The sequence below is a fragment of the Symphalangus syndactylus genome, chromosome 24, assembly GCF_028878055.3.
Source record: "Symphalangus syndactylus isolate Jambi chromosome 24, NHGRI_mSymSyn1-v2.1_pri, whole genome shotgun sequence".
In the NCBI taxonomy this organism is placed as follows: domain Eukaryota; kingdom Metazoa; phylum Chordata; class Mammalia; order Primates; family Hylobatidae; genus Symphalangus; species Symphalangus syndactylus.
In genome coordinates this window covers 39,792,428-39,808,832 of record NC_072446.2, presented here as the reverse complement: position 1 = coordinate 39,808,832, position 16,405 = coordinate 39,792,428, and the positions used below count along the sequence as shown (strand labels likewise).

At 47.5% G+C, this 16,405-nt stretch overlaps 1 protein-coding gene across 17 annotated transcripts in view; it reads right to left on the bottom strand.

The window, feature by feature from the left end:
- The window catches only part of COMMD7 (COMM domain containing 7), a 95,073-nt gene that overhangs the window by 58,760 nt on the left and 19,908 nt on the right, over window positions 1–16,405 (bottom strand). For 9 of the 17 annotated variants that reach the window (XR_010119415.1, XM_055266780.2, XM_063633825.1 and 6 more), the window contains 3 exons: window positions 1,936–1,992; window positions 1,815–1,852; window positions 7–97 (listed from right to left, as the gene is read on the bottom strand). Coding sequence is in view for 16 of the 17 variants with exons in the window: in XM_055266780.2 (XP_055122755.1) it covers window positions 7–97; window positions 1,815–1,852; window positions 1,936–1,992 (186 nt within the window). In the remaining variant the exon portion in view is untranslated. The remainder of the gene's footprint in view (window positions 1–6; window positions 98–1,814; window positions 1,853–1,935; window positions 1,993–16,405) is intronic. The other 8 variants (XM_063633823.1, XM_063633822.1, XM_063633821.1 and 5 more) reach the window with 3 other exon arrangements.

Below are 16,405 nucleotides of genomic sequence, written 5' to 3'. Positions count from 1 at the left end.
AGTTACCTCCAAATTTCCACTCCATATCTATGAGCTGGTTAATCATCAGAGTCTGACCTATGGCCCATCGAGCAAGGGTGGGAGCATTCTGCTTCCACTGGAACAAAAGCAAAAGCCAAAGTCAATTACAATAGGAAAATCTCCCCCTCTCCATCCTGCCCCAAACATTGCAATATTTAGCATTGACACAGATAATGGGGAGGGTGCAGAATGAAGGGCTCAGTCTATATGCACATACCTAGGGATGGAGGAGGGCACAGAATGGCAGACCACAACATTAATGTTGTATTTTTCATTCCAAGATTTAATCCATCTTGGAAAAAAAACGGTGCTGCCATCATACTGGCCCCCACATGGCTTCTACTAGACAATTGCAAGATTGGGGTCTTCAGGGTAAGTTCTCAATCAGTCACTTGTTATTTTTCTCTTTTTTTGTCATAGTGACATCTGAGAGCGGTGAATTGGAGAAAGTAGGAGGCATATATATATATATATATTTTTTTTTTTTTTTGAGATGGAGTCTTGCTCTGTTGCCCAGGCTAGAGTGCAGTGGCGTGATCATGGCTCACTGCAAGCTCCACCTCCCGGGTTCACGCCACTCTCCTGCCTCAGCCTCCCAAGTAGCTGGGACCACAGACGCCACCACCACACCCGGCTAATTTTTTGCATTTTTAGTAGAGATAGGGTTTCACCGTGTTAGCCAGGATGATCTCGATCTCCTGACCTCGTGATCCGCCCACCTCAGCCTCCCAAAGTGCTGGGATTACAGGCGTGAGCCAACAGGCCTGGCCAGTAGGAGGTATATTTTTACAAGTAAGTCCTCTCCTGATCCGTGAAAATGGGCAGATTTTTGACTGGGTCAAATCAGGAGAAATGATTAGAGATGCACTGAATAGTGCTGGTTAAAGCTGTGTGTATGACATGCGCTTGAAGCGAAATGAAAACCTTAGGCTGGGGAAATGATGATGCTGATAGATGGTTTGGCCTTACTTGGCATTTCCCATTGTTTTCTCTCTTCATGATATAAAAGCAAGGGGCTGGGCATGGTGGTTCACGACTGTAATCCCAGCACTTTCAGAGGCTGAGGCGGGTGGATCACCTGAGGTCGGGAGTTCAAGACCAGCCTGACCAACATGGTGAAACCCTGTCTCTACTAAAAATGCAAAATTAGCCAGGCATGGTGGCACATGCCTGTAATCCCAGCTACTTGGGAGGCTGGGGCAGGAGAATTGCTTGAACCAAGGAGGTGGAGGTTGCAGTGAGCTGAGATTGTGCCGTTGCACTCTAGCCTGGGCAACAAGAGCGAAACTCTGCCTCAAAAAAAAAAAAGAAAAGAAAGAAAGAAAGAGGCCGAGCACGGTAGCTCATGCCTGTAATCCCAGCACTTTGGGAGGCCAAGGTGGGTGGATCATGAAGTCAGGAGTTCGAGACCAGCCTGGCTAACACAGTGAAACCCCATCTCTACTAAAAATACAAAAAATTAGCCAGGCATGGTGGCATGTGCCTGTAGTCCCAGCTACTTGGGAGGCTGAGGCAGAAGAATCACTTGAACCCGAGAGGCAGAGGTTGTGGTGAGCCGAGATCATGCACTGCCACTGCCCTCCAGCCTGGACAGAATGAGACAGACAAGAAAGAAAGAAAAGAAAGAGAGAGAGAGAGAGAGAGAGAAAGCAAGGAAGGAAGGAAGGAAGGAAGGAAGGAAGGAAGGAAGGAAGGAAGGAAGGAAGGAAGGAAGGAAGGAAGGAAGGAAAAAGAAAAGAAAGAAACGCAAGGGATCTTAATTAACCATTAACCTTGATTAGGAGGAATTATACCTTTTCAGAAAAGTAAGTGGCTTTCTCCTCACTAAGACCTATAAGAGAACAGAAGGAGATATTAACATAATAAAAAGCCTCAGAAGCCAGTCACCCTGAGCAGCCTTGGCCAATGACCTACCCAGAGTTATGAAATCCGCCTGGACCTGCTTGGCTGTGAGACTCTTCTTCAAAGCCCCTGGGAGGCAGGGGAGAAATCAGTTAGAAAGGCAGACCAGTGAATTAGTCGGTAATAAGTATTTAATGGGCACAACCTATGTGACCTAAAGGACAAAAGGAACACCCAAAGACTGGCCAGCTTCAAGAAGATCTCAATCCAGCCACGGGGAAAGAGCATCCGAAATGACCAGAAAACAAGAAAGACAGTACATTTTAAAATTTATTTATTTTATTTAAAAAATATATTTATTTTTGCCGGGCACAGTAGCTCAAGCCTGTAATCCCAGCACTTTGGGAGGCCGAGGCAGGCGGATCACGACATCAGGAGATCGAGACCATCCTGGCTAACATGGTGAAACCCTGTCTCTATTAAAAATACAAAAAAAAAAATTAGCCGGGCGTGGTGGCAGGCATCTGTAGCCCCAGCTACTCCGGAGGCTGAGGCAGGAGAATGGTCCGAACCTGGGAGGCGGAGCTTGCAGTGAGCCAAGATCGCGCCACTGCACTCCAGCCTGGGTGACAGGGCGAGACTCTGTCTCTCTGTCTCTCTCTCTCTCTATATATATATCTCAAAATAGATATATATTTATCTCTCTATATATATTTATCTCAAAATAGATATATATTTATCTCAAAATATATATTTATCTCAAAAAATATATATATTTATCTCAAAATATCAAAATATATATATTTATCTCAAAATATATATATATATCTCAAAATATATATATATATTTTTTGAGATGGAGTCTTGCTCTGTCGCCCAGGCTGGAGTGCAATGGCGCGATCTCGGCTCACTGCAACCTACACCTCCTGGGTTCAAGTGATTTTCTTTTTTTTTTTTTTTTTTTTTTGAGACGGAGTCTCGCTCTGTCACCCAGGCTGGAGTGCAGTGGTGCAATCTCAGCTCACTGCAAGCTCCGCCTCCCAGGTTCACGCCATTCTCCTGCGTCAGCCTCTCTGAGTAGCTGGGACTACAGGCGTCCACCACCACGCCCAGCTAATTTTTTTGTATTTTTAGTAGAGATGGGGCTTCACCGTGGTCTCTATCTCCTGACCTTGTGATCCGCCCGCCTCGGCCTCCCAAAGTGCTGGGATTACAAGCGTGAGCCACAGCGCCCGGCCTCAAGTGATTTTCATGCCTCAGCCTCCTGAACAGCTGGGACTACAGGCATGCGCCACCACACCCAACCAATTTTTGTATTTTTAGTAGAGATTGGGTTTTACCATGTTGACCAGGCTGGTCTCGAACTATTGACCTCAAGTGATCTGCCCACCTCGGCCTCCCAAAGTGCTAGGATTAAAGGGGTGAGAGCCACCATGCCTGGCACATATTTTTTTTTAATTGTACAACACAATTATTTATCCCTCCAGCAAGTGTGAGAGAAGTCAGAGACAACAGAAAAGACTTCACGGACTTGGGGATGGAGCAACTGGTCTGAGGAATGAGTAAGGCTACGAATTCCTGGAGCAAGAGTCAGGGGAGTGTAATGTCAGGTTGGGCATAGGGGGCAACCACCTAGAGCTCCACAATGCATTATGTAGCCACTATTGCATGTGGTTATGCAAATTTTAATTAAATAAAATTTAAAATTCCATTCCTCAGTCTCACTAGCTCTTTCCTGTGTCAAACTGTCACACAAGGCCAGGGACCATTGTACTGAACATTGAAGATTACAGACCATTTACATCTGCAGAGAAAGTTCTATTGGATGGTGTTGTCCTAGGAAATTAGCTTTCACGCAGTATGCCAGGATGGACTAAACAGACTAACCTCTACAATTCACAAGTCACTTCTAGAAGGGCTGTCAAAACTTCTCAGAAGCCCTAGGAACACCCCCTGTGGTGGCCACCTTGTTTTGCTAGGCTCCAATTCCTGAAAACAAAGCCAGCAATCTGGGCTTCTCAATGTTTAACCTGCAGGCTACATCCCCAGTCACAATTTGGCAACCACTCTCAAATTTTCCACTTTTTAGGTCACCAGAAAATGACTAATTAAAGAATAGGAAGATGCCCACCACCATCAAGGGAAGGCCCTGAACCTATACGCTAAACCCAAGTCCCCACCCCCACCTCACTCCAGAAAAACAATCCTAAAGGCTGTTGTACCGGTAAAATCAACCATATAAACAAAGGGAGGAAATCTTTTATCTCCAAAATCAGACTGAGCAAGGAAGCCACACGGAATAAAAAAGGCAAGACCCCAGGAAACCTTAGCCATAAAGGCCCTCTGAGAAGGTGGCTACTTCCCAGCCAATCCAATTAACTCCTAACTACCATGAATACAGCATCTTAGTTTATATCCAGTTCAAACACAATGCTTTATTTGACAATCCCCAAACACTGGGCTTTATTATTGTAACTTTTTTTTTTTTTTTTTTGAGACAGTGAGACAGGGTTTCACTCTATTGCCCAGGCTGGAGTGCAGTTGGGCAATCTCAGCTCACCTCCTACCACCCTGGGGTGGGTGGGTGGGGCTCAAGCAATCCTCCCACCTCAGCCTCCCATATAGCTGGGACTACAGGCATGTGCCACGACGCCCAGCTAATTTTTTGAATTTTTGTAGGGACAGAGTCTTGCCATGTTGCCCAGGCTGGTCTCAAACTCCTGAACTCAAGCAATCGACCCACCCTGGCCTCCCAAAGTGCTGGGATTACAGACATGAGCCACCATGCCCAGCTATTATTTTAACTTAATTTACCAGGAAAAGATTAAGCATTTTTGGGAGAATATTTGGCAAATGCAGATAGTCAAGAATTGTACTGCCAAGAATTCACCCAACCAAGCTGCACCCAAAAGCACACTGAGACATACAGGGGAAGCTCTTTAGCAAGGTGGATGGTAGGGATGAAAGGTCATGGAGACACCAGGCACGGTGGCTCATGCCTGTAATCCCAGCACTTTGGAAGGCTGAGGTGGGTGGATCACTTGAGGTCAGTAGTTCGAGACCAGCCTGGCCAACATGGCAAAACCCCGTCTCTACTAAAAGTACAAAAATTAGCCGGGTGTGGTGGCACGCGCCTGTAGTCCCAGCTACTCGGGAGGCTGAGGGTGCAGTGAGCTGAGATGGCGCCACTGCATTACAGCATTACAGCCTGGCGACAGAGCGAGACTCTGTCTCAAAAAAAAAACAAAAAAACAAAAAAAACAGGCTGGGCGCCTGTTACAAAATTAGCCAGGAGGGTGAGGCAGGAGAATCATCTGAGCCTGGGAGGTGGAGGTTGCTGTGAGCTGAGATCCGTCACTGCACTCAAGCCTGGGAGACAGAGCGAGACTCCATCTTAAAAATAAACGACAAAAACGACAAACAAAAACCTCAGGTCAGACCATGCTTTTTTTTCTGCTCAAAACCCTCTACTATCTCCTATTTCACTCACAGTAAAATCCAAAGGTTGTACAATACCCTGCATGCTCTGGCCTCCTCTTAGAACCCCTAGGCTCTCTCCCTTGCTTACTCTGCTATTTTTAGAATATGCCAGGTAGCTTTCTACCCCTGGCCATTTGCCCTTGCAGTTCTCTGCACATAGCTCATCCCTTCGCTTCATTCAGGGTTCTGCCTGACTCTTACCTCCTCAGAAAGGATTCCCGACCATTCTATTTCACATTTTTTCTTTTTTTACTTTTTTTTTTTTTTTTTTAAATCTCATTCTGTCACCCAGGCTGGAGTGCGGTGGTGTAATCACGGCTCATTACAGCCTTGACCTCCTGGGCTTAATGGATCCTCCCACCTCAGGCTCCTAAGTAGCTGGGACTGCAGGCATGCTCCACAATGCTTGACTAATTTTTAATTTTTTTTCTAGAGATAGAGTCTCACTATTTTGCCAGTCTCGAACTCCTGCCCTCAAGCAATACTCCCACCTTGGCCTCTCAAAATGCTGGGATTACAGGCGTGAGCTGCCAATCCCAGCCTCATTCCAATTTAAACAGCACTGCCCTTTACTTATACTCGTATAATGCTGTGGGATATTCTGCAGTGCATTTATAACTACCCAACTTTATGTGATATATTCATTATCAATTTTTCCACTAGAAGACCAGCTTGATAAGAACAAAGACTAGGCTCATTTTGTCTACTGCTGTGTCCCCAAGCTCTGAGAGAAATGCCTGGCAAAGTATATTGGTTGGCACTCAATAAAAACACGTTGAATGCAAGAATCCTTACAATGGATTGCTATCCAGGCTTTAAAACAATTATGTAAGGCCAAGTGCTGTCATCCCAGCACTTTGGGAGGCTGAGGTGGGAGGATACTTGAGCCCAGGGGTTCAAGACCAGTCTGAGCAATACAGGGAGACCCCATCTCTACAAAATAAAAAAATCAGCAAGGTGGCACAGGCCTGTGGTCCCAGCTACTCAGGAGGCTGAAGTGGGAGGATGGCTTGAGCCCAGGAGGTTGAGGCTACAGTGAGCCATAATTGCATCACTGCACTCCAGCCTATGTAACAGGGTGAGACCTCATCTCAAAAAAAAAGAAAAAAAAAAAAAAGGCCGGGCGCGGTGGCTCACGCTTGTAATCCCAGCACTTTGGGAGGCTGAGGCGGGTGGATCACTTGAGGTCAGGAGTTTGAGACCAGCCTGGTCAACATGGTGAAACCCTGTCTCCACTAAAAATACAAAAATTAGCTGGGCGTGATGGTACATGCCTGTAGTCCCAGCTACTTGGGAGGCTGAGGCAGGAGAATCGCTTGAATCTGGGAGGCAGAGGTTGCAGTGAGCTGAGATCACACCACTGCACTCCAGCCTGGACAACTCTGTCTTAAAAAAAAAAAAAAAAAAAAAAAATTGTTACTTAAAAAAAAAAAAAAGGAAACAGTTAAAGGAACAAGGCCACAACAGTCAGCAAATGACAGAGCTAAGTGGCTTATAGGCCAGAGGGTCCCCACACCAAGTTCTTTCTACACTAGGTCACTCTCAGACGCTATCTTGGTGCTGCGGTATCAAGCAATGCCTCGACAGTTGCTGACAATGAAGGCAACCAAGCTGCAGGGACCGAAGAGCAAGCTCTCCATCCTGAAGTTACCTCGGGAGAGCAGAGGCCAGACTTGAAACATGGATTGGCATCATGCTAGGCCTCAAGCTCTTAACTTCTTTTTCAGCTTTTTCCTGTGGTGATTCCTTTGTCCTAAGCAAATGCCAGCCACAAGACAGACCTGCAACATTTGACCCTATGTCAGACAGAATGAAAATTGTGTTGGGGCCTCTTGGGGGGTGGGGTGGGGGAAGGGATAGCATTAGGAAAAATAGTTAATCCATGCTGGGCTTAATACCTAGGTGATGGGCCGGGCGCAGTGGCTCATGCCTGTAATCCCAGCACTTTCGGAGGCCGAAGCAGGTAGATCGTGAGGTCAAGAGATCGAGACTGACGGCTGGGTGCGATGGCTCATGCCTGTAATCCCAGCACTTTGGGAGGCCAAGGCGGGTGGATCACAAGGTCAGGAGTTCAAGACCAGCCTGACCAACATGATGAAACCCCATCTCTATTAAAAATACAAAAATTAGCCAGGTGTGATGGCGGGCACCTGTAATCCCAGCTACTCAGGAGGCTGAGACAGGAGAATTGCTTGAACCCGGGAGGCGGAGGTTGCAGTGAGCCGAGATCGTGCCATTGCACTCCAGCCTGGGCCACAGAGCAAGACTCCGTCTCAAAAAAAAAAAAAAAGAGATTGAGATCATCCTGGACAATGTGGTGAAACTCCGTATCTACTAAAAAGTATAAAAATTAGCTGGGCATGGTGGCATGCGTCTGTAGTCCCAGCTACTCAGGAGGCTGAGGCAGGAGAATCACTTGAACCCAGGAGGCAGAGGTTGAAGTGAGCCAAGATCGTGCCACTGCACTCCAGCCTGGCGACAGAGCAAGACTCCATCTCAAAAAAACAAACAAACAACAACAACAACAAAAAAACCCTAGGTGATGGGTTGACAGGTGCAGCAAACCACCATGGCATCCTATGTAACAAACCTGCACACCCTGCACATGTACCCCAGAGCTTAAAAAAAAAAAAAAGAAAATTGTGTAAACTCCAACAGCTGCAGTCAGCAAAACATGATATGTGGGGAAATTTAAGAACATCCTTCTTCAAACACAGATAACTTTGAGATGGTCCTTTTTTTTTATTTGAGATGGAGTCTCACTCTGTCCCCCAGACTGGAGTGCAGTGGTGCAATCTTGGCTCACTGCAACCTCCGCCTCCCAGGTTCAAGCGATTCTCCTGCCTCACCCTCCCAAGTAGCTGGGACTATAGGCGCGCACTACCAAGCCCCGCTAATTTTTTGTATTTTTAGTAGAAACCAGGATGGTCTCGATCTCCTGACCTCGCAATCCGCCTGCCTTGGCCTCTCAAAGTGCTGAGATTACAGGCGTGAGCTACTGTGCCTGGCCTCTTTTTTCTTTTCTTTTTTTTTTTTTTTGAGACACAGTTTCACTTTTGTTGCCCAGGCTGGAGTGCAATGGCGCAATCTCAGCTCACTGCAACCTCCACCTCCCAGGTACAAGAGATTTTCCTGTCTCGGCCTCCCAAATAGCTGGGATTACAGGCATGCGCCACCATGCCCGGCTATTTTTTTTGTGTGTTTACTAGAGACAGGTTTTCACCATGTTAGTCAGGCTGGTTGCAAACTCCTGACCTCAGGTGATCCACCCACCTCGGCCTCCTAAAGTGCTGGGACTACAGGCATGCGCCAATGTGCCCGGCAACAGGCACCAATTTTCACCAGAACTGCAGCCTTAGCCAAACCCTCAAAGCTGTCAAACAATATGAAGGATAAAACAAAGGGAAGTGAGGGTGACGATTTCAGTTTTGCCAAGACGGTTGGAAAAACAGCAAACATTGTTCTTATTGATTGTACAAATGGGAGCCCAAGGAATGGATACAGGCTTGGTGAAAACTCCTGGAGGAGGAAGCAGATGGGAGAGGATGGAGAGCTGCTTTCATCCAGTCATTACTGACCCGGAAGGCTGACCAGCTGAAGCCACCCTGTGAGGCTCACAGACAACAGAGGTCCGCAGTCACACATGCACATTTACTGAGCGCTGCCATGTGCCCGCACTGTGCTAGATGCTGGGAAACATCAATGAACCGAACAGACAACAATCTCTGCTCTTATGAGGCTTCCATTCTACTGGCAGGAGAAAGACCACAGCAATAACGTAAAACATAAGCCCTACAGGGTATAAGAAGTGGGAGGCTGGGCGTGGTGGCTCACGCCTGTAATCCCAGCACTTTGGGAGGCTGAGGCAGGTGGATCTCAAGGTCAGGAGTTCAAGACCAGCCTGGCCAACATGGTGAAACCCCATCTCTACTAAAATACAAAAATTAGCCGAGCGTGGTGGTGAGCGCCTGTAATTGCAGCTACCTGGGAGGCTGAGGCAGGAGAATCACTTGAACCCGGGAGGTGAAGGTTGCAGTGAGCCGAGATCGTGCCATTGCACTCCAGCCTGGGCAGTAGAGTGTGACTCTGTCTCAAAAACAAAAACAAAAACAAAAACAAACAACCCAAAAAAAGAAGGGGCAAAGTGTCATGGAGAAAAATAGTAGGGTGGCACATGAGGCTGGCAGTCCTGGGGAATTTAGTTCAATGTTTGATTAAATACCACTTATGACTACACTTCATTGCCAATTATTCTTTTTTGTGTGTGTGTTGCTAGAAAGAACTCGTTGGGGAGCGGGGAAGGGGAGTTACCTCCTTTTCATAAAAAATAAAATAAAATAAATAAAATAAAATAAAATAAAAATCAGTTACAGATCACCCACAGGGGCCAGATATCTTGCTAAGTATTAAAATAAAAATAGGGCCGGGCACGGTGGTTGTAATCCCAGCACTTTGGGAGGCCGAGGCAAGCGTATCACTTGAGGTCAGGAGTTCGAGACCAGCCTGGCCAATATGGTGAAACCCCGTCTCTACTAATAATACAAAAAATTAAGGCCAGGCACGGTGGCTCACACCTGTAGTCCCAGCACTTTGGGAGGCTGAGGTGGGCGGATCACAAGGTCAGGAGTTCAAGGCCAGCCTGGCCAATATGGTGAAACCTTGTCTCTACTAAAAATACAAAAATTAGCTGGGCACGGTGGTGCATGGCTGTAGTCCCAGCTACTCAGGCGGCTGAGGTAGAATAATTGCTTGAACCCGGGAGGTGGAGGCTGTAGTGAGCCGAGACCGCACCACTGCACTCCAGCCTGGGCAACAGAGCAAGACTCCATCTCAAAAAACAACAAAAACAAAAATTAGCCGGGTGTGGTGGTGCATGCCTGTAATCCCAGCTACTCAGGAGGCTGAGGCAGGAGAATCGCTTGAACCCGGGAGGCAGTGGTTGCAGTGAGCTGAGATCGTGCCACTGCACTCCAGCCTTGATGACAGAGTGGGACTCTGTCTCAAAAAAAAAAAAAAATAAATAAATGAAATAAAAACAGGCGACCAAGCGGGGTGGCTGAGCCTGAGGAGGTTGAGGCTGCAGTAAGAGATTGTGCCACTGGCCGGGCGCGGTGGCTCACGCTTGTAATCCCAGCACTTTGGGAGGCCGAGGCGGGCGGATCACGAGGTCAGGAGATCGAGACCACGGTGAAACCCCGTCTCTACTAAAAATACAAAAAAATTAGCCGGGCGTGGTGGCGGGCGCCTGTAGTCCCAGCTGCTCGGAGAGGCTGAGGCAGGAGAATGGCGTGAACCCGGGAGGTGGAGCTTGCAGTGAGCCGAGATTGCGCCACTGCACTCCAGCCTGGGCGACAGACCGAGACTCTGCCTCAAAAAAAAAAAAAGAGATTGCACCACTGAACTCCAGCCTGGGCAACACAGCCAGACCCAGTCTCAAAAAATAATAATAATAATAATAACAAAACAGGCAGCCAGGCTAGGTGGCTCATGCCTATATCCCAGCACTTTGGGAGGCTGAGGCAGTTGGACTGCTTGAACTCAGGAGTTCAAGACCAGCCTAGGAAACATGGCAAAACCCTGTCTCTACCAAAAATACAAAAATTAGCCGGGAGTGGTGGCATGCGCTTGTGGTCCCAGCTACTCGGGAGGCTGAGGTGGGAGGCTCACTGAAGCTCAGGAAGTCAAGGCTACAGTGAGCAGAGACTGTGCCACTGCACTCCAGCCTGGGCAACACAGCCAGACCCAGTCACAAAAAAACAAACAAACAAAAAGAATAAAATAAAATAAAAAAACAGGCGGCCAGGCGTGATGGCTCATGCCTATATCCCAGCACTTTGGGAGGCTGAGGCAGGTGGACTGCTTGAACTCAGGAGTTCAAGACCAGCCTAGGAAACATGGCGAAACCCTGTCTCTACCAAAAATACAAAAATCAGCCAGGAGTGGTGGCATGTACCTGTGGTCCCAGCTACTCGGGAGGCTGAGGTCAGAGGCTTGCTGGAGCTCAGGTAGTCAAGGCTGCAGTGAACTGTGATCACGCCACTGCACTCCAACCTGGGTGACAGAGCAAGATTCTGTCTCAAAAAAAATAAATTAATCAAAAATAAATAAATAAATTAATTAATTAAAAACAGGCTTAAATAGTGGCCCTACTGCCAAGTTATCCATAATCTCAGCTAGGAGATAACACATACTAATAATGACAATCATAATATTAGCAGCAATGTGCTACCACTTAGTGAAGTGAGCACCTTATTACATTTATTATCTTTATCCTTATAATAAAAGTATGAGTCTACTATTAGTTCTCAGGTACCATTGGGTCTCAGAGCTGTTAAATCCCTGGTGAGTAAGCAAGCACAGGAGGGCCACCCAGCAGCCATGCCAGACTGGAGTCCTATCTAGATCCTGATGGGAACCCATTCCAAACAAACAAAATACAAGAGACAATGAGGAAATTAATACTGACCTTGTATTTTCCTTTTAGATATGATAATGGCATTGTAGTTTGATAAGGGGGAAATTCCTTTTTTTCTTTTAGAGATAGACAACTAGGTATTCAGGAATAAAGTATGTCTGATACTGCCTTTAACATAATCCAGTTTGGGCCAGGCGCAGTGGCTCACACCTGTAATCCCAGCACTTTGGGAGGCTGAGGCGAGCGGATCATGAGGTCAGGAGATCTAGACCATCCTGGCTAACACGGTGAAACCCTGTCTCTACTAAAAATACAAAAAATTAGCCAGGCGTGGTGGCAGGCGCCTGTAGTCCCAGCTACTCGGGAGGCTGAGGCAGGAGAACGGCATGAACCCGGGTGGCGGAGCTTGCAGTGAGCCAAGATCGCACCACTGCACTCCAGCCTGGGTGACAGAGCCAGACTCCGTCTCAAAAAAAAAAAAAACATAATCCAGTTTGCACTAGGCATGTTGCTCACACCTGTAATCCCAGCTACTCAGCAGGCTGAGGTGGGAGGACTGCTTGAGGCCAGGAGTTTGAGACTAGCTCAAGCAACAAAGCAAGACCCCCACATCTCTAAAACTAAACTAAACTAAAGTAATCCAGTTCAGAGAGCAGTAAGATGCCATGGGTGGGGTCCACATGAATCAATCTGGCCATGGGTTAGTAACTTTTATTTTTTTCGTAATATGGACTCCAGCTCTGTCGTCCAGGCCGGAGTGCAGTGTTGGGAACTCTGCTCTCCACCTCCTGGATTCAGCCTCCGATGTAGCTGGCACTACAGGCGCCCACCAACATGCTCGGCTAATTTTTTGTATTTTTAGTAGAGACGTGGTTTCACCGTATCAGCCAGAATGGTCTCGATCACCTGACCTCGTGATCCACACGCCTCGGCCTCCCAAAGTGCTGGGATTACAGGCGTGAGCCACCGCGCCCAGCCCGGGTTAATAACTTTTGAAGGATTTTCTTTGGTTTGTTTTTTAGAGACAGGATCTTCCTCCATTGTGCAAACTGGAGGGCAGTGGTGCAATCATGGATCACTGCAGCCTGGACTCCTGGGCTCAAAGTATCTTCCTGTCTCAGCCTCTGAAGTAGTTGAGACTACAGGTGTGCACCACCATGCCCAGTTATTTTTTTATTTTATTTTTTTTTTTAAGTCAGAGTCTCACTCTGTCACCCAGGCTGGAGTGCAGTGGTGTAATCTCAGCTCACTGCAACCTCCGCCTCCCAGGTTCAAGTGATTTTCACGCCTCATCCTCCCAAGTAGCTGGGATTACAGGCATGTGCCACCACGCCCAGTTCATTTTTGTATTTTTAGTAGAGACAGGGTTTTGCCATGTTGACCAGGCTGGTCTCAAACTCTTGACCTCAAGTGATCCGCCTGCCTCAGCCTCCCAAAGTGCTGGGATTACAGGTGTGAGCCACCATACCTGGCCAATTTTTTTCATTTTTTGTAGAGGTAGTGTCTCACCATGTTGCCCAGGCTGTTCTTCAACTCCTGGCCTCAACAGATTCTCCCCCTTTGACTTCCCAAAGTGCTGGGATTACAGGCATGAGTCATTGTGCCTGGCTGAAGTCAGGTATTTTAAAGAATTACATACTAAATAGTACAAGAAAAACATTTTTTAAAAAAGGCAAAAAAGGGCGGGGCACAGTGGCTCACGCTTGTAATCCCAGCACTTTGGGAGGCCGAGGCGGGCGGATCACGAGGTCAGGAGATCGAGACCACGATGAAACCCCGTCTCTACTAAAAATACAAAAAAATTAGCCGGGCGTGGTGGCAGGCGCCTGTAGTCCCAGCTACTCGGAGAGGCTGAGGCAGGAGAATGGCGTGAACCCGAGAGGCAGAGCTTGCAGTGAGCCGAGATCGCGCCACTGCACTCCAGCCTTGGCGACAGAGCGAGACTCCATCTCTACAAAAAAAAAAAAAAAAAAAAAATGGCAAAAAAGGCTGGGCACAGTGGCTCATGCTTGTAATCTCAGCACTTTGGGAGGCTGAGGTGAGTGGATCACCTGAGGTCAGGAGTTTGAGACTACCCTGGCCAACATGGTAAAACCCCCTCTTGACCGACCAAACAAACAAACAAACAAAAAAAGCCTGGCGTAGTAGTGTGTGCCTGTAATCCCAGCTACTCAGGAGGCTGAGGCAGGAGAATCACTTGAACTCAGGAGGTGGAGGTTGCAGTGAGCCGAGATCGTGCCACTGCACTTGAGCCTCGGCGACAGAGCAAGACTGCCTCTCAGAAAAAATAAATCAATAAAATAAAAAGGGACCGGACGCAGTGGCTCATGCCTGTAATCAGCACTTTGAGAGGCCAAGGCAGGTGGACTGCCTGAGCTCAGGAGTTCCAGACCAGCCTGGGCAACACAGTGAAACCCCGTCTCTAATAAAATACAAAAAATTAGCTGGGCATGACGGCATGGGCCTGTAATCCCAGCTACTTGGGAGGCTGAGACAGGAGAATCGCTTGAACTCAGGAGGCGCAGGTTGCAGTGAGCAGAGACTGTGCCACTGCACTCCAGCCTGGGCAACAGAGCGAGACTCTGTCTCAAATAAATACACAAATAAAATAAAGTAAAATGGCAAAAAAGATCAGTACTTTACAAAGCTTTTACTTGACTCTCCCCCTGCCAAAAAGGAAAAAAGAAACCAAAAAGTTCCATCATTAACTGTGCTTCACAGATACTGGTTAAGCAAGTTTCTTTACTGCAGGACTTTTCAGAACCTGAGATGTGTCAATGTGTGCTTGAATCTCCAGGGTTCCGAGGCTGGGGTTGGGGGGAGAGTATTTCTGACTCTGGACACACGAATTTGAGGAAGACTGATCTGGTGGTTTCTTGAGGTCACTTCAGCTCTAACAAACTGTACTTCTACAATAAGAGCTTCTTGCATAGGCAGGACCAGGCCAAAGGAAGAGGACACTGATGAGGGCCTGGAGGCTCTTACATTGCAGATTAGATTAGGAAAGGCCTTGAATGCCAAACTGAGGCCTACAGACTTCATTACGCAAGGTAAACAGTTGACAGGAGCAGCATGATATAAGTTGTGCTGTAGTAAGCGTGCTCCAGGGCAAATTGGAGTCTGGATGGGAGAATGGAGGTGGAGATGTAACTGCCATAACTAGGCACGAAAGGCTAAGAAACTGTTCTGGGATGGCAGCCTTTGGGACTAGAAAGAAGGGATGCACAAGGACAAAGGATAAGAAAGGGCCAGGAGGCCGGGCGTGGTGGCTCACGCCTGTAATCCCAGCACTTTGGGAGGCCGAGGCGGGTGGATCACGAGGTCAGGAGATCGAGACCATCCTGGTTAACACAGTGAAACCCCGTCTCTACTAAAAATATAAAAAATTAGCCGGGCGTGGTGGCAGGCGCCTGTAGTCCCAGCTACTCGGGAGGCTGAGGCAGGAGAATGGCGTGAACCCAGGAGGCGGAGCTTGCAGTGAGCCGAGATTGCGCCACTGCACTCCAGCCTGGGTGAAAGAGTGAGACTCCGACTCAAAAAAAAAAAAAAAAAAGAAAGGGCCAGGAAGGCCGGGAGCAGTGGCTCAGACCTATAATCCCAGCACTTTGGGAGGCCAAGGTGGGGTGGATCACCTGAGGTCAGGAGTTCGAGACCAGCCTGGCCAACAAGGTGAAACTCCATCTCTAATAAAAATACAAAAAATTAGCCAGGTGTGGTGGCGGGTGCCTGTAATCCCAGCTACTCAGGAGGCTGAGGCAGGAGAATTGCTTGAACCTGGGAGGCGGAGCTTGCAGTGAGCCAAGATGGCGTCTTTGCACTCCAGCCTGGGCAACAACAGCAAAACTCCATCTCAAAAAATATATAATAAAATAATAAAACTTAGAAGGCTTTGGGGCATTAACTAGCCCAGACATACATTCACATACTCATTATTAGGTAAAAGTTTTATCCCATAATTTGACATAAAGGAATAGGACTGAACACTAGCTGCTCTATCAATAAATAAAGGCCATAACAGCTGGGCACAGTAACATGCCTATACTCCCAGCTACTTGGGAGGTTAAGACAGGAGAATCATTTCAGCCAAGGACTTCCAGACCAGCCTGGGCAACATAGCAAGACCCTGGCTCAACAAAAGCCTCAACAAAACAAAGGTTACAGTTGAGCAAGCACTGGGTTAAGTACTTTACAGGCATTCATCTATTCATTCCTAACACCGAAATAAGCTGCTATTATTATTCTACTTTTCAGATAAGAAACTGAGGTTCTACAAGGCTGATTTGTCCAGAACCAAATGGCTACATTCAGTGATGGGACCAAAACTCAAATCAGAGTGAGCCTGAAAAGCCCATCTCTTCACTGGTATGCTGAGTTCCTCAATTTTCTCTGTATCTATAGAAAATGATCTGCTATAGGCCGGGAACAGTGGCTCACGCCTGTAACCCCAGCACTTTGGGAGGCTGAGGTGGGCAGATCACCTGAGATCAGGAGTTCAAGACCAGCCTGGCCAACATGGTGAAACCCTGTCTGTACTAAAAATACAAAAAGTAGCCGGGCATGGTGGCACATGCCTGTAATCCCAGCTTCTCAGGAAGCTGAGGCAGGAGAATCACTTGAACCTGGGAAGTAGAGATTGCAGTGAGCCGA